Here is a 21,803-nt window from a genome sequence, read left to right as displayed (position 1 = left end):
TTTTTATTGCTGGAATACAATACTAGCTAATAATATTTACTATTTATAAAACTGTTAAAAAGAACTAGGCACTGTACAGTGATTAAATTAAAAAAGAACATACTCTGCCCTCAGGCTTACAATCTAAGGAGAAGAGACCATATGGAAAGGGGAATAAACAGAAGGAGAGACAGAAGCAATTTTTTTCATCATTGGTTTTGAAAGGATTCATGTTTCTTAACTGCTTTGAGATTCTTTCAGAAAACATACCCTAAAAAACAAAAACTGTCATTTTAATTCAAAATATATTTTAACAGTTGCATACATAGAAAAACCCAAACCCAAACCCAATTGATAGAATTAATGCCTTTCTAAAATCTGTTGTTGCCTATTTAGGGATCAAAAAGGGAAAATAGATTTATTTATTTTAAGTGTCTGTGTGTGCATTTAAACCCTCCTGTTTTATTTGCAGCATTATTTAGAGCAACTTGCAGGCTGCATAGAACTCTCTGCCATGCTCCATGTTGCCTGCACAGTCTGTAGATGCCCCATGTAGTTTTCTGCAAAGTGAAGTCGAACACCTGAGTTGCAGGGCATAGACTGCTATCCTGGGACAGCAATCCTGGTCAGGATGTGGGGTGGGAGATTAAGCTTTCCCAAATGACTGTGAAGGCGGCTGGGACCCTGAAGCAATGATCCTGATCAGAGTTACTGGGGTGCCTCCTCCTTTTCCTGCCACCAGCCTCGGAATTGCAGAGATTGCTGCTTCACAGCTGCTAATTGCAGCAGGAAAGTCGCAGTTACCAATTAGGACTGCTGGGAGAATAATGAGGCTGCGTTCCTCAGCAACCCATCCCTTGCTCAGCCAACACTGGATACATTGCTTTTGGGGGCTGAAAAGGCCATGCACCCTTCCTTCAATAAGTAATACCATGGGGTACTGAATTCCACTAATGAAAATAGGCTGCCCAGGTCAGAAGAAAGCTGGTTTGGCCTCATATTTACCTTATATTTTATGCTCCTTCTCCTCCTCCTCCACTATGGAAGGCATAGTTGGATTAACTTGACTAATGCTGAATCTGGCAGGATCTTTGATTGATGTAGGGGGTTATCTGTAACCACTGGTATGGTCTCAAAGGGAAGATGATATACTTGTAAAGATGAAGGTGTGATGCCACATGTGGTAAGATCCAAGTTCAACCACTGGGAACATCTTATTATTTTGTTCATGTTACAAGAATGAGACTTAGCATTAGTCTTTAGGGTTACATATCCAAGCAAATGTTATTTTGGAGGTGCTGATTGGGTCTATCCTGCGGTCTCAGGTGCAGTTTCGGTCCTGTGAATAAGAAAAAAATCAAGTAGAATAACATGTAAGATTTTTTTTAAAGGTGAGTCTTTTCCTACAATAAGTGGGTTTGTAAAATAATCTCCCGGAAACATACTTCCTCTTTCCCTCTATGCACTTTGATGCAGTGATTAGTGGAGTTAATGTTGACCTGGAAGCAGGATCAGCCCAGAATTATAACAGAATCCAAATTATAACAGAATCCAACAGAATCAGGAAATCTTTGGGAATATCATTACCCTTTGAACATGGTCTGAAATGTTGTCTTCTCAAATTTGTCCTGCAGCAGCCAGTTTTGTCTTTTATATTCAAGGGAATGAAATGAACCTTCCCTTTCTTTGCTTCATCATTTTCATGGAACATGAAAAACTGGGAAAACCTTTGGGTACACCCCCTATTACAAACCGTGAATGTTGAAGGGGCAGTAGGGGGAAAAAATTACTTATGGGGGGGGCAGAAAAAAAAGCTTGATGTGGTATTGCCTGGGAATTATATTATCTGAACAAACCTATCCCTGTTTTGACGGATATTTGGGGTAACTAAGAGTGCATTAAAATATTTGAAAAAGAGAACTCTAGGTTGCTATTTTTATTTTGAAGGAAAAGAATCTGAGTAGGTGAAGAGAAGCTCCTGCTGGATGACAAAGGCCAATTTCTCTCACTGCATTTCTGAAAGAGGTGGGATGTACAACTAGGTAGAGTGTTCCAGAGGGAGAAAGCAAGTGAATAATCAGAGGGCGTGGTTGCCATCACATGTCCTATCCTTCCTGTGAGAGAAGGAAACGGGGAGTAATTACGTGGAGGCAGAAGTTGCTTTGCCAGCAAAACTCATTATTTTGTTTGGTTTTCCATCTCTTTCAGCATGATATGCTTTTAGGAGCAAGCAGAGAAATTTGCAAGCCGGAGAAGGTGCTGCTCTTACATCCCCTCTCTTGCTGATCCATACTTGGCACTGTGGTGGGCTGCAAGGGACCTGTGGTTAGGCTTAAAAAGCATGTGCGCAGCTACCTCCGCCTCCCTCTCCCCCCTCCGGGTGCAATGTCCCTCTCACATCACTTTCATTTTTCACCTATATTCTCCACCTGCATGGCAGGTAGCAAGTCTCTTCCCAGTGAATCAGTCCTCCCTGTTGTGCCACCCACAGAGCTGGTGAGAAGAAGTATATGCGGAGCCCTGCAAGAGCAGCAGCTGTCTCCATGCATTTACTTGCCCTCCATCTCCTCACGTGCCTTTGTTCTGCGTAGGTGAAGCTGGCAGAGAGAGCAAGGCATCAGCAAGCAGGGAGAGAGAAAGCAAGGAGTCAGTAAGCAAAGCATGGGCACACCTCAGCCTGCTCATTCACCCTTGGTGCGGAGGATCGAGCTAACTGGGCCTCAGCACCACTGCACTGGGGCAAAGTACAGCTGCGTGGGTGGGGCGAGTGCTCCATCCGTGACCAGCTCTGCCACGGTACTGCCCAAGGCAACAGCGTGAGTAAGAGCTGCCCACTTGCACTTTCTTTATGATGGGCCCCATCCTTCTTGCAATGATGACCTGAAATGAACAAGAGAGGAGAGAGGAGCACCTACAGCCTTCTCTTGCTTGCCCAACCCAGAAGTGGCAAAGCTCAGGGGAGGTGAGGCTATGCTGGTGGAGGAAGCCTGGCAGTTTCCAGGACAGGGAGTCCCTTTCATCCCAAATTTAAGGGACAGCTTAAAGCAAGACAAGTTGCCATTTACCCATGGCGTCTCACTGAATTGGCTTCTTTCTGTTCAGAAAAGCCCCCTTTTCAAGTACATGTTTACTGCCGTATTTAACTATGCGCTGCTATTTTGGAAAGCATGCAAATGCAAGTAGATGAAAAGGTACCACTTCGGTGGGCAGGTAACATCGTTCCGTGCACTTCAGTGTTTAGTCATGCAGGCCACATGACCACGGAGACTGTCTCCCTCGCCTAGGAAACGGAGATGAGCACCGCCCCCTAGAGTCAGGCATGACTGGACTAAATGTCAAGGGGAAACCTTTACCTTTACTATTTTCTAAAACCAGAAATATCGATCTTGCAGTCTTCATAGTCCTTAATCCAAGATATGTAGGGATTGGTTGCAGTTATCCAGTGATAAGGGAAATAATATTCTGTACGTGCCCCAAGTTTTTGTATTCCAACCCTGAGTACTGTCACTTCAAGCAGATGGAGACTCCTGGCTCGCTAAAACCAACCCTTTAGAGCTGGCACCCTAGACATTCTTAGGGACAAGTCTCATCGGGATGAACCATGTTTAAATAAGCATCCTAGGCTAAGCTTTGGGAAATCCTGGTTAAGACTAGACTCTGTCTAGGAAGAACCAGCTGGAGATGTTCCAGCCGAGTCAAGGCTTGCATTACCCATGATAAACCTTTTGCGCAGGCTGTCAGGTTTTCCTTCCTTTGCTTGAGGCTGCTGAAGGTGGAAGGAATGGGTTAAAAGTTTCTACTAGCCGCCTCGGGCAGGCTCATTTGCAATTCTGCTTCCTTTGTCCTCGCCTTTTTATTTTATTTTTATTTCTATGAGCTTGAATTGCCGCTCTTCCCTGGGAGGCAGCTTCTTTGAACCTAAGCAGATTACTGGAGGCGCATGAAGGGCACCGCTCGCTCGCCACGCTTCCCGAGGAAGAGATTTGGCTCCAAAATAGGACGCTAAGCCGCCTTTCAGCCCCGCGCTTTATTTTATTATTACCTAGGCACTGCGAGCGAGGGAGGGCGAGCACCGGCTGGGCTCTCCTTCTGCAAGGAAAGCAGCCGGGAAGCCCAAAGAGGAGCCCTGCCGCGGCCGCTCCTGCGGCAGCTGCAAACATGGAAGAGCCCGAGGAGCCATGAAAGGAAGGAAGGAAGCGCCGCTTTCCAAGGAATAAGGGCCTTGCTTTTCCTTGGTTTCCATGACAGTTATTAGGTAACAAGAAATTGAATTGTCTCCCACAATGCTCTGGAGAGAGGAAGGGGGTGGAGAAGAGGTTGCTCCAGTGACAAAGCAGCGGAGTTGTGAGTCGCGGCAACTCGCCACAATGAGAATTTCAAACTCCCCGGATTACGATGTTTGTTTCTTAGTGCTCTGCTTCGATTAACGGCTGGCGATTAATTTTGCTATCTATTTATCTGGAAAAGAAAACACAGGGACCTAGGTCTTTCACTCCCCGCAAAATCCAGCTTTCACCAAATCGCCCGCGTGCACACAGAAAAACACAAATAAAGATCTGGCAAGGCAAGGCTATGAACAATTATACAGGTGGGCTATTCAGAGGGAGCGGAGCTCGAAGGCGTCCAATCAGGCTCTGGCAACCTGCAGCCCTGTCAAAATGCCTCTCCAACGGATCTCTGTAGTCCCAGCGCGGGAGACTGCCAGCAATGGGAGAAGTTCCATGGGCAGAAACAAAGAGAAGAACAAGGAAGTCGAGGTAAGGAGGAGGAAGGCTCGCTTTGGCGGAGTAACCGGGCAGATCATATTTGGAATGGGGGTGGGGGAAGGGAAATCCCTGTTCGCTCGATAGGAGGAGGATCAGGTTGGAGAAGAGCTGCACACATGGCTGCAGTTGCTGAAATGCAATCCGCGAGTGCCTCGCATGCAGGCTTCTCCAGTGCATCTCCGTAACATGGGAGGGACAGGCGCTCGGTGCATGTCAGGAGGATGCTGCTGCACGAGGATGGAGATTTTTTCAGTTCTGTTTGTGGCTCTTAAAAAGGGACGCTGGTAGGAGGGTGTGTGAGGAGGAAGGTATAATCGGGTCCACTGAGGAGACAATGGGCATTGTTCCCTCTGTACTTGGATAACGTGCGGAAAGGCAAGATACCTTCTTTCATGGGGAGGGAGGAATGTTGTAAAGGGGAATGGCACAGAGAGATGGCCTGTTATATGAAATAAACATAATAACAATAATAACACCAGCGGCTCACGAAGTGCAGGAGCAGCATCATTCTGGAACAGGGCAACAGATCTTCTTATGTGTTCTTCATTTTCATGTAAAATCCATCTTTTTTTCCTTACTTCATTGTTCCTGTCTTTCATGCAAGAAAAGGTGTCACAGAAGGAAACTATACTTAATACTACTGAACAAGAGATATTGGAATCTTCCATGTGCACGCCTATATTGTTTAAATCGCATCATCCCCATCAAATACACAATTGTTTTTAAGTGTTCAAAAGTAATTTCATGGAAAAGATATCAGGTTAACTAGGAAAAGTAATTTTTTGCAGATGACTTTTACCTAAAATGCTGTGATGGTATATGGAAAATGAAGGCTATGACTGCTGAAGCCAGTTCCCTCCTTTTATAAATGTTGCTTAGTAAACATGTTTAATTAACCTTTTAATGCAAGACATTTTCAGTTGTTTGTAGCCGTGGCTTGAAAGGAAACAAATTGCAACAGTTCAGGTTTGATTGAGGGAATTTTATTGTATTTCTTACCACTGTTTTATTACAGCTCTCTTAGTTTGTCTGACCTCTTTTTCAATATCAAAACGCTCATACATTTGTAATTTGCTAAGTAGTTTAAAATATTGGTGGATTTATTGACACTTGGGCTGAGACCCTCCTTTAGCCTGGCAGTTAGCTTGTATCTAATGCAGTCATTAGTACTTCCTTATTTTCTGCTACAAACATCCTACTCAAGCAAAGAAATTACGTATTTTTTCCAAATGGACTCAACTTACTGATGACATCAGACATGCTGCTGGACACTGAAGTATCAGAGTTTTATTAGCTGGGAATCAGTTTAAAGTGAAAGTGGTTCAAAGAAAGAAATCTTAAGCATGAAAATTGGAATAAAAATATAATGTTGGCAGAATTATGCATTAACTGTATAATTCTCACTTACGTAAGCATCACATTAGTCTGATATCCACAAGCTGTCTGTTAGGATGAAGCAACTAGTTGTTGTCCAGAACTCATTATGTAACCCCACCCCCAAAATAAAAGCTTGTACACTGCATTTTTGAGGGTTTTTATATGAAGTGCTTAGCAGGATTTAATTTGGGAAGCCGGAGTAGTTTACTGAAAGCATTGTATTTCAAGACCTCATAGTGGTCTAGTGGAAGCAGTACTCAAGAGGATTTAGATAATAGTATAGACTTAAGCAAGGTTAACAGGTGCCAAACTGTAGGAGAAGTATATTTTTTAAATTAAACCTATAATTTAAAATGTGTATGGCAAGGCTGTCTTCTGCTGTGTAGAATCTCTCACCCATTCAATTGTTCACTTACTTCATGGCTTCTTCAAAGAAAACAAAACTCCCAGTGTTACATTGTTAATCCATAATAGTAAGTATAATGTGCAAGTCTCCAAAAAACATTGTGCAGTCCAGGACAGAGCCAGTTCTATGAATGTGCTGCCTAGATGAGCAATGTATAGGAGTAGATTCAGAAGGGGATGTTGAGGAAGAACATATAATGTTGCACAGTACCAACTTTATATTAGGTGTCTAATAAACACTCAGTACTTTATTTTGAGAGTTATATCTTACTGTCACTGACAAAAGTCCCCCTGTTTACACCCTCAAATAAGCTGTAGTTCCCTATTATCTATGTTGGTAAACTGGAATTTCATTCACTCTCTGTGCTTTATAGACTCGGGGTCTGTTTAGCAGTTCAAATCAATAATGGAGTCAACTGTCCTATCACTACTTCTATGGAAGTATAAAGCTGGACAACACATTATTGCGATTTAATTCTGTTGACAGGATGTTCAAACAAGCAAATACTACTTACTGCTTTGTTATTACAGTGCCTTGCCTGCTAACATTTCTTTTAATGTGATAGTTGAGGCTGCGAAATAATGATTTGTCTCAGTCTTCCTTCTAAAATCCTTTCTAAACTAGCAGTACTTCAGGCTATAAATTTCTTTCTGTTTTATCTGTTTTCTTCATGTCAGCTCAACCACTCCAACTTAACTAGTGAATGACACTATTTTTAAACTAGAGAAGTAGTCTCATAGTTAACAGTTCTCCTCTTCAGTATTTACGTCCGTAATATTTAATATTATTATTCGAAATGGAATGGCTATGTTTCTGTTCTAAGCAGTGAAAGTTGGATGCTAGGTTTCTGATTTATAATGCTTGAAATGGGGAAATTCAGTAGTTTTTAAACTTTCTTTGTTCAGGAAATCCTTTTTGCTCCAGATTACAGAAGCTTTGGGAAATGTTCTAGGCTGGGGTAGGCAATACAGTGGCCCATGGCTCTGTGCCTCCAGATGTATTACATGGCGCTCACAAAAGTGCTCTGTGCCTTCAACTTTTATTTTAATTAACAAATTAGCTTAATTTGGTTGCTGTTGAAAAATGTGGGTACTTTGTACCTTGGTCTTGTACTCAGTTTTCTGGGCAAGTTACTTGTTCTTTGTGACTAAAGCACCATTGTCCATGGCAGCTATTTTTGTACTGCTGCCCATGACAGATTATCAATTGCCAAATGTGTCTGCAGGATGCCAAAGGTTTCCTACTCCTAGGCCCTAGAATCCAGAGTGCATACTTGATTCCCACAGAGCAAGGCTTTTTGAATCTCCTGTGAATTGAGAGTGAGGCTTACAAAATATCTAGCATTCTTGCTGTAAGACAAGATTGATCATGGTGGGCAAGCTGTCTTCCATGGAGCTTGACTTCCACTGCTGATCTTTTAATTGCAGATCCGATAGGCTTCCATTAGATGATAGGACATGGCTTGAAAACCACTGCATTAGATTTCCATCTGAGTAAGAAATGTTTCATGGCACCTGCCTTTCTAAGATACCCAACAAGGCAATTTAAAGTTCATTAAAGTGCAATCCTCTGCAGAATTGCTTGTAAGCAGTGGTGGTTGTGCCTAGAAAGATATTCATAGGATTGCACCCCTACAGTGCAATGCCCTACTCTAGATTTCATAGGTATTTTTAATCTCTCCTTAGAAATGAACCCTTTCAAGGTGGTATGCACAATTAAAATGGCTAAATAGTTAAAATTCATAAAAACAGCAATCACAAAAAAACAGCTTCAGTTAAGTACAGCCAAGGAGAGCAAGTGGTGGGGCTTCAGAACTTCTTGAAGATCTTGGTAAAGCCCTGATAGAAATTAATTCCAGAAGCACTTTCCCTCATACACAAGAGCCTAATTGCTCTTAGTGGGGAGCAGGTAAGAAGAGACTCTGTCAGTGAGTGCAGAATGTGAGCATACACAGTCTAAGTATTGGTTCAAGTAAGTTGGACCCAACTTCTTAAAGTACTGATTCTAATCTTGCAGTTGATACAATATTGCTTTTGTATGAGCCATGCACTCAGCTACACCAATAACTGTGCAGCCATCTTTTGCACCATCTGACATTTCCAAACTGTCTTTAAAGGCAGTCTGACATACAGTGTGTGTAGCAGACTGGCTAGAGCATGAATAAGGGACAAAGGAAACAGCCTGCTAACAAATCATAGCAGAGGTATGTGTGAATTTTGGCTTGCTTACTTGAAGGTAAACTTGGGGCACTCTCTATTTGGACTGGGGACATGGTGATTTGGGAGGGGGAATTTAAGCTTCTGCTCCTGTGTGGTATTGGTTAAAGAAAATACCATGGATTCTAGTAGAGACTTTTGTTTCCTTCTTTACCCTTCCTTCCTTGCATGGGAGGACTGTCAAGATAAGAACCAGAGAAGAGGGAACTCAGATTCCCCCTCCTGAATTGCCATGGTCTTAATCCAAATTACGGTAGTGTGTGCTTTTACTCAAGTAATCAGTCACATGTATCTGTGCTATGTGTGATTAGTGGAGCATTTTGTTTGGCTCTGGGCTGGGTGTCTGCACAGCATGAATAACCAAGGCAAGATCTAGAAAGGTTGTAGCTGATGTTCCAGTTAAAACTGGTTGAATATACTCCTGGCCACTGCCGCCTCCTGAATGTCCTCAGCTAGGAAGTCTATGTTGTGAGCCTGACTCTCTCTTTCTTGCCCTTAGGCTCCAAAACTAGAGAGTATTTTGCAATCCAGATGTTTACTGGAACTTAAGATAGTCTAAAAGCCCTCTAGTAAACTGAAAGATTGGCATTTGCTTATGTAAAGAGTATTGAGCCCAAACAGGAAACTTCCCCTAAAATCCTTCCTTTTCAAGTAATGCTGTGAGCTCCTGCTGGTGAAGAGCCAGTGGAGAGTCCTGTGCAAGCCCTGTAACAGGGTAGCTTGTCTCTCCCTATGCCTCATCACAGGGTCAGGGAGTGGGAAAGGGAGTGAGTCTCTTTCCTCCTATTCTTCGATCCCTCCCATCATTTCCAAAACACATCTGCTGTCATGGTTGGCTTGGGAAACTAAGGACAGCAACCTTGATGGAGCTCAAAGCCTCTACTGCCCTCTGAATTCCCACGCCTCTCATTGCTTTGTCTTCAGTGTCTTCTACACAAGCTGATGGATGATGACTCTGGAAAGTCTATGAGAGTGAGTTGCTGGCCTACTCAGTACAGTCTAGGATGACTTCTGGGCTGTACATTAGGTCCTTCAGGAGTGTAATCATATTTAAACACAACATATTCCTTTATCCAGATTGGGTTATTTTCATGCTTGCAGTACCTCCATCTTGCCTAGCTCTGAGAGGTGGTATTTAAATGAAATTATTTAAATGTGGAGTGGTATTTAAATGAAATTCATAATAATAATAATGTCTCTGCTTGTTTGTCATTGTTCTGAAAACCCCTTCTAGACACTGGTTCAAGAGTTCTCCAGTATCACTAAGATTGTTAAATGGAAACAAGGGGCATAGCTGTGTGTCATTTTCACACTGGTGACATTTCAAAATTACTTGCCAAAACAGCTTCATGTAAATTTTGAAAAGTATAGCTGAAAAGATGGAACCAATGGGATAGTGTACTGCAGAACTTCCCAAACACCACCACTTAAAACAGATATTCAGGAAAGCGTGAAACTATGATAATATCTTTCTCCCTATGCCTAGTCCAGAAAAATATCAGAGGTATACCATGGCCAATGATATTGAAAGCCCAGGAGAATTAATACAGGCACATGCCTCCCAGCCTGGCATAGGTTGACCAAAACTGTTTCCATTCCCAATGAACAGGATTGAAAAGGATCCAGATAACCCACATTACTCAACACTATTTGGAGGAGGTACCATGAGCAGACTCCAGCATCTTGCTCAAGAATGACAAACTGGGCATTGGTTAGTAATTGACAGAAACCATTGTATCTAAACTAGATCTCTTCAGTGATGGCCTCACATTTAAGATAGTAAGGAGTAAATGTAGCAGAATATTTACTCTATTTAGTTTCTGCTTAAAATTATATGTGAATATGTATTCACTGTCTGCAACTGGTTCATATCTTCATATCAACAAATGTGGGATGGAATTTTTTTCCAGTGCTTTATTTTTTATAGGAAACCTTTTCATTTAATATGAAATGAATATGTAATCATTTTTTTAGTAATCATGCTAATTGCAAATATAATCTTAAGCAGCTTAGAAACATAAAACATAGAAACAGAGCAAGTCAGAAGGGGTCTCCTGAGCCATCTAGTTTGACCCCTGGCTCTAGCTGGCTCCGCTTGTGACATGCCTACCATGTGCATGTCAGTCCCTGACCAGGAACAGTTTGAAAGTTGTAATGGATTTTTCTGGTGCTTCTTCATAGCAAGTATGTGAGAAAATATATATTAATGGTACTACTAAATAGTGAATGTCAGTGAAAATGAAGGTGGCTCAGTAATCTAACTGGAAAAGCATTGAACTTGCTTGTGTAGATGTGCAGATTTTTTTGGGTAGCTAAAATTATGTCATCACTATTCAGTACCTTTCTTTTCTTGAATGTCAACCATGTAGGGTCATAAGCCTGTGACAATGATAATTGGTTCCTGAACTTGGAGGCTTAAAAGCATCCCATGCAGGGAGGCAGAATGGTGGAAGCAGTCTTTGCTTCCTCAGCCATGGGTCCTGAATTTTTGCTGGCCTTTTTGCCCATCTAGCAAAGTGTTTCAGAGGGAAAGGAAAGGAGGCTGGAGAAGACCCAGGATAGCTTATATGTTGGCTTCCCTTGCCTCCTCTACACCCTGCCACTGTCAGGTTCCTGCATGGTTCTTTCTGCATGCTGTGAGGAGAAGTGCGGTCAAAGCGTTGACTGCTAGTTTCAGAGTTGGTAATCCAAACTATCCTGTGGCATCTCAATTACTGTTCTAAGGGATGTATATGCTACTGTCTTGTTTAAAAGTACAGGCATACCTCATTCTATTGTGCTTCGCTTTATTGTGCTTAACAGATATTGCCTTTTTTACAGATTGAATGTTTGTGGCTACACTGCCTTAAGCAAGTCTATCAGTACCATTTTTCTAACAGCTTTTGCTCACTTTTGTGTCTCTTGAGTCACATTTTGGTAATTCTTGCAATATTTCAAACTTTTTTGTTATTATTATATTTTTGGTGATCTGTGATCAGTGATCTTTGATATTAACTATTGTAATTGTTCTGGGACTCCATGAACTGTGCCCATATAAGAGATAATTGATAAATGTTGTGTGTGTTCCACCAACTGGCTGTTCCCCCATCTCTGTCCCTCTCCTTGGTCCTTTCTTTTCCCTAAGACACAATATTGAAATTAGGCCAATTAACAACCTTGTAATAGCCTGTAGGTTTTCAAGAGAAAGGAAGAGTCACATGTCTCTCACTTTAAATCAAAAGCTAGAAATGATTAAACTTAGTGAGGAAGGCATGTCGACAGGTGAGCCAAATTGTGAACGCAAAGGAAAAGTTCTTGAAAGAAATTAAAAGTGAACACACAAATGATAAGAAAGCAAAACAGCCTTACTGCTGATATGGAGAAAGTTTTAGTGGTCTAGATAGAAGATCAAACCAGCCACAACATTCCCTTAAATTAAATCCTAATCCCTAGCAAGGCCCCGACTCTTTTCAATTCTGTGAAGGCTGACATGGGTGAGAAAGCTGTAGAAGAAAAGTTTGCAGCCAGCAGAGGTTGGTTCATGAGGTTTAAGGAAGACGCCATCTCCATATAAAAGCGCAAGGTGAAGCAGCAAGGTCTGATGTTGAAGCTGCAGCACTTGTTCAGAAGATCTAGTTAAGATTATTGATGAATGTGACCACAGTAAAGAACTATTCTCAGTGTAGGAAAACAGCCTTATATTGAAAGAAGATGCCATCTAGGCCTTTTATAGCTAGAGAGGAGAAGCTAATGCCTAGTTTCAAAGGACAGGCTAACTGTCTTGTTAGGGACTGATGCAGCTGGTTGAAACCAATGCTCATTCACCATTCTGAAAATCTTAGGGCCCTTAAGAATTATGCTAAATCTGCTCTGCCTGTGTTCCATAAAGGGAACAACAAAGCCTGGATGACAGCACATCTGTTTACAACATAGTTTACTGAATATTTTAAGTCTACTGTTGAGACCTACTGCTCAGAGACAAAAAGTTTCCTTTCAAAATATTACTGTTCATTGAGAATGCACCTGGTCACCCAAGAGCTCTGGTGGAGATGTAGAACAAGATTAATGTTCTATATAAAACCTAACTTTTATGTGCACTAGGAAACCAAAAAAAATCTGTGTGACTCACCTTATTGTGATAGTTGCTTTATTGTGGTGGTCTGGAACTGAGCTATGTCTGTATTCTGTATGGTTTGTTTATTTAGTATTAAATTTCTGTTCCACTAAAAAATAGTCCAGCAAGACTCTCTAAACAAACTAGAAGACACACAAAGTCAAAACAGTAAGTGACAATAACAATAACACAATAATGTATATAACAGTCAACTAAAAATAAACAGACATTACATAAAAAACATAGCAATATCATAAACAATATAATATTACTTATCATAGCTTAAGATATAGCTTAAGAGTTAATGGTAACATGAGAATTAAAAGTAATATAAATTAAAATCTAAAACATCTACAGTTTAATTCCAATTAAAATGTATAATTTATGCAAAAATGAAATTAATTATGAAATATCTGGGAAATGAAATTGGTTTTGCCTGGCACTGAAAAGACTGTAAAGGTTGCTCCATAACTGGGCGCATACCCTAGAAGAAGGGGAGAGACAGCTGGGATTCTGATTGGAACTGATGTAGGTCTGCAGCTCTAGCCTTCTGCCCTCTCCATACACTGGCACACCTCTTTCCCCCCCTCTAAGGCCTAGTTGTGACCATGGGTGGGGGGCTGTTAGTGTGGTTAATTCCACACTATCTGCAATGCAGTAGGGACTCCAAAGACTCCTATGACCTCAGAAGGCCATAAGATTATACCTTGTGTGCTTTAATTTGCCACCTCCCCTCTAATATTTATGGTCCAATATTAAAGGGATAAGAATCCACGGAATGCACTTTCCTGTTTACTAAATACAAGTAAAATAAATATTTTAAATTAGATGTTTGCTCAATGCAAGCTGAAAAGTTTCTGATTTAAATGCTTCTGTACAAATTAACTTAATTTACATAAGATTCTTTTTCTGCAAAAAAAACTAAAATGATATAATGATGTGAAACATTTGAAATACCCTAAAACACTATACAAGTGATAATAATCATTTGCTATGTTGCACTACACTTCATTTGGATGTGCTGCTTTTGTTACAGTCTAATACCTGTTTCATATAAAGAACTTTTGTGACAGGGATGAACAAGCTGATGGTGCTACTGAGTGGTAAGCAATATTATGCTAGTGGAGACAAGTATAAGAGCTGGCACAGTTCTGTTAGTGTTTTTCCAACTGTTAATGGAACGCCTGGAACAACCAGTGGAAGCAATGCCTAGCTTAATTAAAGGTGCAATCCTATGCAAGTTTCAACAGGAAAAAGGGCCTGCAACTCACAGCAATGCAGGCTGGAACATGCTGGGTGTTGTAGGACTTTTTCCTGCCTGAATATCAATTGCACTCTAATATTTTGACATACCCTCAGAAGCCTAAGGAAGAATGCACAGCATTGTTTATCAATAAATGCAGAAGAATCTGCATTATTTATCTGCATCATTTGTGTTAGAATCACTGTAGATGGAGCCCAGGAAAGCAAAGTGAAAATAACAAAAGCCAGCAAGATAAAAGCTACTTTAAGGTTTGGGAATGGCACCTCCATGAAATATTATTTAAATAAAATGCAAATAGTTACTTGGCATGGACGTTTTAGAACAAAGCTATTGGTTGGGTAGAGAAGTGTACTTAAGCCGTTCTGAGGGGATACTAGATCCTGGTCAAACGGGTTGAATGACTTGTGCGGGTAAGGAAATAGAGCTGTGTGTTTACAAAAGGCAGGTTTTGGCTTATTCTGGCAAAGGTTTTTCTCAAGTAGGCACGAGAAGTTTGTGTGTATTTAAAAATTACTTATATTTCTGTCAAAAGTGAAACTTGCTTATAGGTGATTTTGTTTTATTAAGTACCTGGAAAAAATGAGCATAAGACAGAACACTGTGAAGACTCTGTTCCTGTTGTGTGTGTGCACAATCAATTACCTTCATCCTGCATTCTGGGGTAACTGGAATGACCCTGTTTCACATTCTGTATTGTAATTTACGTACAAGCAGTTTTACTGACTCATTTTTCTGCTACATTGTCACTGTTTCCTCCAAAACATTTCAGCTTTTAGTTTTGTAAACTAAGCATGCCTGCATAAAATAAACATGCCTATGATACGAAAGTGTCCCAGAATCTTTACAGGGATCGCAGTGTATCTGCTGCTTTTCTACTCCACACAATAGACCCTCCCAAAAAGGCACAAAGCAAGGTTCAATACAGATCATCTTGATCTCATCTTAAAGCTAAGTTTCTTAGCTAAAACCTTCAGCAAACATAATTAAAATCCACTAAAGGAAAGCTTTGCTGTGATTTTTGTAAAGTTATTAGGCCAGATTGTCCTCACACAGGAAAAAACATTGGGCAAGTTATTATTATTCAGATAGTTTTGTTTTGGATAGCCTAAGGATTAATTACTTGCCGATAGCTGAAAGTCATTCTTACGCTGATTGTAACCCTTGGGGGAAAAATTTTATCCTGTTTTGTTTCCCCAGATTTTAGCATTTTTCCTGCCTTGGGCACTTTCCATTGGTGACCTCATGATGGGACTGGTGCTCGGTTTTGTTTTAGTTTGTCTTGTTTTAAAAGGATGAAGATTAAACTTGCAATCCTATGCATGTTTCAACAGAAAAAAGTGCCTACAACTCCCAGCAAGCCACACCCAGCTCTGGGAGTTTTAGGCCTTCTTTCCCATATCACACGTGAATAGAATTGTGTCTTGCATGATCATCTGCTGCACAGCTGGCAGAACAGCTTGTAAAATGGTTTGTGCAGCAGCTAGTACAAACGTTTATAGAATGGCTCATGCAATGGCCTGCGCAATGGGTTGGGCAAGCAAAATCAAAGTTCTAGGTCAGAAAATTGTGCAAGGATGATAGTTAGATGTTGGCAAGCAATTGAAGCTTTACATTTGTGAAATAACAGCTAATCAGATGGTGCTTTTTGGATGGAGTAAATATAAGGTTCAGTTTAGTGTTGGGCTACAGAAATATCTTGCTACTTTGTTTAATAATGAGATTGTAAATGGTAGTTATTGTAGACTGTGCACATTCAGGCTTCGTCTCAGGAGTGAATGATAGAAGTAGAATTTTCCAATCCAAGTAGAGGCTAATTCCCTAATCCAAATAGTGCATTGATAGCAGTTTGAAAAGGATTGATTTAAAAATTGTTGCCCAGAACTGAAGCTGAATGTTCAGGATCTGCTGTATCCTGATGTTTCTAGAAGTTGTTTGCTATCAATGAGAAAAGTGTTAAGATATTTTTGTTTAAGCCTCATTGATTTAAAATAGAGTTCACCAAAGTTTTTCAGTTCTGGAAAACCAGAACCTTGTGATTTAGTAAGTTCTAACATTCGAGTTATGCTTCATACCAACAACAACAACAAAAGGACTATTAAAAGATAAACAAAAAACAAAATTCCAGAACCACAAAAGTAAGTTTAGCTGATATAGTATAATTAAAATGGCTTGTATTTAACATGTGATGTTTGTATATTTGTTCTGCAGCATGCTTGTCATTGAAATATAATTTGAAACATTTATTAAAATCAGATGTAACTTTGAAACAGTCTTTTGTATATTTCCTATCAGTGTTTCATTGAACTCAATAAGACTTGTAAGTTATTTATTAAAAATTTAGCAGAACTTCTGAAAAAATATTCTGTGTGCCTCAAGAAGTGTGGCAAAGTAATCAACTATCATGAACAAACAGAAGTTTGAATACTGAATCCAAATGACAAATCAAATCCTTTCTCAGTGTTGTAGTTCAGTGGATTCTGGGTGCTTCCACATGGAGAGTCCTTGTGCTGTCACTCAGAAGGTATTGTGAACTTGTTTAGTCTTTGTCTCCTTAATGTATTTTCTTTGGTAAGCTATTAAAGGTAAAATTATTAACCATTTAAAAGGTCAAGCATGGATTGGTGCACCCTCTCTTGCTAATCTTTCAGTGTTCCTTGAGAATGTCAGTACACATGGAAATGTATGGCGGGGGCGATGGAGGTTTTATTAGACAGGTCGTACTCAGTCTTCCAAAATGCTTTTGGCAAACTCCCTCAGAGAAAGGCTCCTCAGCAAGCTTAGCAGTCCTGGAATGAAGACAGGTCCTCTTATAGATCAGTGACTGGTTAAAGAAAGTAGGAATAAATGGTTGGTAATTTTTCCTAATGAAAGACATAAACAGTGGGGTGGTAGAGGGACCTGCATTAGGAGCAATGCTTTTCAACTTATTTAGAAATGATCCGGAAATCCAAATGAGCAGAAGGGGCTGAGTTTGCTCATGGCCTTAGAATATTTAAGGTGGTTAAAACCAAAAGGGATTGTGAGGAGATTCAAAGGCGTATTTCCAGCTGGGAGAATGGGCAAATGTGATTCACTGTAAAGAAATGTAAAGTAATGCATATTAGGGCAGAAAATCTCAACTTCAAATATAAACTGATGCAATCTGAGCTGGCTGTGAATGACTGAGAACAAGTTCTTGGGATAGTGGTGATGAATTAATGAAGATTTTTGACACATTGCTGTAAAACATGTAAACCAAATTCTTAGTGTGGGGAATGAAGGATGCAGTTGGTCTTGGTGTGCATTTCAAGGTCAGGGAGACTTGGACTCTAAAAGAGGGGCAGCGGTGGAGCCTGGGAATGGAACCGCCAGATTTCGAGATGGAAGAGGAAGGATTGCTGCCTCAAGGCTGCCTGTACCAGGTGTTCAGGTGGATCTTGAAAATAGCCACAGTCTGCAATTGCCAGTCTGCAATTGACATGGAACAGGAGCCAGATAAGTCTGGTACAATCTTTGTCCCCATGATGCACTGTTGGGAGAGAAAGGTTAGACAAGTAGAGGAGTGGCACACAAACAAGAGACTGGCCCATCTCCAGAGGTGCCCTCCCAGAGGTACTCAACAAAGAAGGTTCTTAGAGTAACTTACAGTGTCGGTTTAACAGACTGCTCTATGCATGCTCAGAGACTCTTTACTGATTATGCTCTACTGGATGTACCTCGGAAAATAAAGAACTTTTGCCAAAGAATGGTCTGTTGTTTTGAAAGCACAGAGGGGAAACACTTATGCATAATTAGGAAAGGACTGGCAAATAAAACTGCCAGTACCATCCTGCTGTCGTACAAGTCTGTGGTACCAACACAGAGTATTGCAGATAGTTCTGGCTATCAGTTTTGACTGCACCCAAAACAGGATATTGTAGAGTTGGGTACAGTGCAGAAAAGGCAACTAAAATGAGCAACTCCCCTATGAGGAAAGGTTATACCATTTGGGACAGTTTAGCTCAGAAAAAAGTTAAGGGGACATATGATAGCTGTGTGCAGAATTATTCATCATGTGTATGAAGTGATTAGGGAGATCTTTTTGTCCCTTTCCCCTAATGCTAGAGCCCTGGGTTCATCCCATGAAATTGATGGTGGGAAATCGGTGGTGCCCTCATTATCATGGCGCTTTATCCCTCCCTCCTGTCAGTGCACAATGAATTTTGGGACTGATAGTTCTCAAGAGAATATGTCACACAGGGAAGCAAAATTGTCTATGCCCTGGATCTCCAGGCCTGGTAAAGTGTGTCTCCAAATGCTTGGGATTTGCTCATGACATCGATCTCTCTTTTTCTTTCCTATCAAACTCATGAACAAAAGTGATGTCACTGAAGAATGCCTGAATGTGGGCAAGGGCTGGAGGAGCAGTAATGAAATGGTGATGTGATCTTATTTCTGGTAGAGGGTTACACTCCTCCACCCACCTGAAAGATACATGTTACAGTCTGGAGTAGCTCTTGTATTATTTTTCTTGAGCAATAGATAGTTCTGTTGACCAAAAAATGTTTTCCAGTTGGTTGTGATCTTTCCTCTCAAGAACCTGGGTCTAGTCTTCAATTCTTTAGTGACCTTTCTATCTGAATTACTGAAAAGTATTCTACTTAGGGCTGTCCCTGATGGTTAGCCAAAAGCTACATCTTGTCTACAGATGGAAGTAAACTATACAGAACAAATACCTGTTATGCATTAGATGTACTATCTGCCTATTTGCTTCTTGCCCAGTTCAGGATGACTTTCAAAATTCTAAATTGGTCTGGATGGTGCATACCTGAGAGAACATCTCCTTTTATAGGAGTATCTTGATTTCTTATACCTGATAGATGGAACCAGTGTTTCCTTTTCGTTTGGGTCAGATCTGCAATTGATAAATACAGGGGCACAGAGGTGGGGTTTCTCTTTCTTTGCTTGTCAAAGAGGAGTGGTGCTATCAGAAGGTGAGTGGGCAGTGGGCAAGGGGGGCAGTGGGAGGAGAGCTATAGGTGGAGCAAGACAAGTCACCAGGGGCATTGGGAAAAAGAAGCCTGTGAATTGGGGGAAGGAGGCAAAACAAAGACGAAGAAGAAAATGATTGCGAACAGCCTGAAAGTGATCAGGTAGTGAAGGACTGAGAACTTTTGGCAGGCAGCCATGGGAAGAAAGTAGAAGAAAGTTAATTTAGTAGAGGAAGGAAGGGAAACAATATCTTGAAAGTTGGATAGATAGGTGGACTGAGCATTTTAAGCCAAACAGAAGTTCCACTCAGGTGAACAATTCTGAAGAGATAAGAGGCACCACAGCTGGGGATGAGAAGCCACAGTTTATAAAATAATGACTTTGAAGAAATCTGTCCTTGGTGGTTACTCAAAATAGTTTTATCTTGGTTAGTGTGTGTGCACACATGCAAAACACACTTCATATGTATATGCTCTGCAAAAAGTGTGTCTTTTTCATGTTTCTTTTGGCCTCAAGTTAAAAACAAGACAGATGATTACACTAAAAATGTTAATTAGTTGCAGTGGGGTATCATTATGTACAGCATATAAACTGAGACCTTCCAAATCATAGTTCTCCCATGAAGTGTTAGAGCCACAGTGTGTATTTATAAATTAATAATCCAATTTCTGTTGTATAATCCTCAATTAACCATTCAAAAACATTCAGGAACTGTAATGCTTTATGTTTTAAGTGTATGTGTTTTTGTTGTTTAAATTCATTAGTACTGACTTGTATAATGTTCCAAACAGTTTATTCAAAGCATTTCCCATTCCTAAATTATAAAAGCTAACCTAAGTGCTATATCACAGTCTTTTCTACAGATACTTGACTTTATGATATAACATAATATGCAAATATTTGTTTCTCTTACTAGGGCCTAAATAAATAGAGGGTGGAGAAACTTTTTTAGGTGAGAAGTGCCATACCATGGTCCTGGTTCTTTTGCAAAAATGTTTAAAGAGATACTGAAATGAATTCATGCTTCTTTGCTTTCACGGTTAGTTTAATTTCTTAGTTTCATATATCACATTATCAGTGTTGGAATTTAGAGGGTAATACTGTGTTTTTAGATATTTTGCTAATATACAGTGGTACCTTGGCTCACGAACACCTCAGTTCATGACCAAATCAGGTCATGAACAGAAATTTTTTTCCTCAGGTCATGAACTCTGCATCGGGTGACAATCATGATCGCTCCTGTTTTCCCTGAACGGGCGCGATCGTGGTCATGCATCTGCAGGGAAGACAGGCGTGATCACAGTCATGCTGCAGGGGGCAAATGGCTGTAATCGCACCTCTCTCCCCCCCCCACCCCAAGCACACCCTTGATCACGCTCGCCTCCCGAGTGCGTCCGCGATTGCACCCGTCTTCCCTGTGATTAAAAAAAAAAAAAAATTTACAGAATGGATTAACCTTATTTACATTGAACCTTATGGGGAAATTTGACTTGGCTCACGACCAATTCAGGTAGTGACCACAGTTGTGGAATGAATTAGGTTCGTGAGCCGAGGTACCACTGTAGTTGGAATGTAACAGTTAGGAAGAAGAGGTATATTCTTTCTGCTACCTGATTAAAAATCCACACTATTTTTGGAAGTGTTGTACTCAGAAAGGAGCATTTTCTCCCTGAAACATGCGGGCATCCTATATCATTCCATCATGTGTTCCCTTGTTCCCAATGAAAATAATGGTTGCCTCTGGTAGGGGGCAGGGAACCACTGGGCTGAAAAGCTACAAGAATGGGATGCAAAATCAACAAGGTGCTGTCATTTTCAGCAGAAGTTTCCTGACCAGCATAATGTATCATCTTCCACATTCACTGAGGATCCACTTGTGGATCATAAGGCCCTGAATTTGGAGGCTCACACTCATCCTGTGTAGAACAGGAAGAGCTTAAGAGGATCTTTGCCTTCTCATCTGTTCTTCCTGTAGTTTGTGCTAGTCAGTGATTTTTGTCCATTTAGCTTGGGTGTTTTGGATAGGGAAGGAAGGAGGCTGGTGAAGTATCAGTTCAGCTCATATCCTGGCTTCTCCAGTCTCTCCCACTGAAATGCTCTCTTTTCCATCTCTCTGAGCTGACTTCCCTGATTCTGGAGGGCAGTGAGCACAGTTCTTTCTGTGCTAACTGCAAGATGGCAGGGTAGCAGGTTGATTCTCCAATTCTCCACTGTGAGGTTGGACCACTCTCTGCTGCCTTGAATTGGGGGATCTAAACTATCCCATGGTCCCTCCATCTCACTCCTCATTTTTAAGCTGCAAACCAAAATGACAGAAACTTTTTCACACAAGTGTTATGCAGATGGATGAGTTGACTATAAAGAAAGAATACAAAATAATAGTAAAATAACTTCTAAAATATGAAACTGAAAGTGTATATTCAATTTCCAGTTCTAAGCAAAATTCCACAGTAGGACAATTGAAGAACTGTACAGCCTTGCACCATGATATCCTGTGAATCAACACCAAGATTAATTGTTGTCATAAGGCAGTGAGCAGAAGCAGTTCAGATACTACACAAAAGCAGCCTATGTCTGTTTCAGAGATAATACTTCACTGCCAATTGTGAAGTACGCATTAGGCAATAACATTGAAGAATTTTGAAAAGAAGAAAAAGAGATGATGAAGCTGCAAATATAAGTGGGAAGAGACAAAGCACAAGAGTACTCCTATTCTCAAATAACATCTAGTGGGTGAGATAGAAAACCCCTT

At 40.7% G+C, this 21,803-nt stretch overlaps 1 protein-coding gene across 2 annotated transcripts in view; it reads left to right on the top strand.

Moving 5' to 3' along the window:
• The first annotated feature begins 4,311 nt into the window (after nucleotides 1–4,311).
• The window catches only part of MARCHF1 (membrane associated ring-CH-type finger 1), a 145,644-nt gene continuing 128,152 nt past the window's right edge, over nucleotides 4,312–21,803 (top strand). Inside the window, exon 1 of one of the 2 annotated variants that reach the window (XM_044430983.1) lies at nucleotides 4,312–4,736. In XM_044430983.1, coding sequence (XP_044286918.1) covers nucleotides 4,638–4,736 — 99 coding nt within the window. In that variant the 5' untranslated portion in view covers nucleotides 4,312–4,637. The remainder of the gene's footprint in view (nucleotides 4,737–21,803) is intronic. The other variant, XM_044430982.1, reaches the window with a different exon arrangement.

The sequence above is a fragment of the Varanus komodoensis genome, unplaced genomic scaffold (assembly GCF_004798865.1).
Source record: "Varanus komodoensis strain SLA01 unplaced genomic scaffold, ASM479886v1 scaffold21, whole genome shotgun sequence".
NCBI classification, from domain to species: domain Eukaryota; kingdom Metazoa; phylum Chordata; class Lepidosauria; order Squamata; family Varanidae; genus Varanus; species Varanus komodoensis.
Note: the sequence above shows the minus strand (reverse complement) of the source record. Positions and strands in the feature narration are given on the sequence as shown.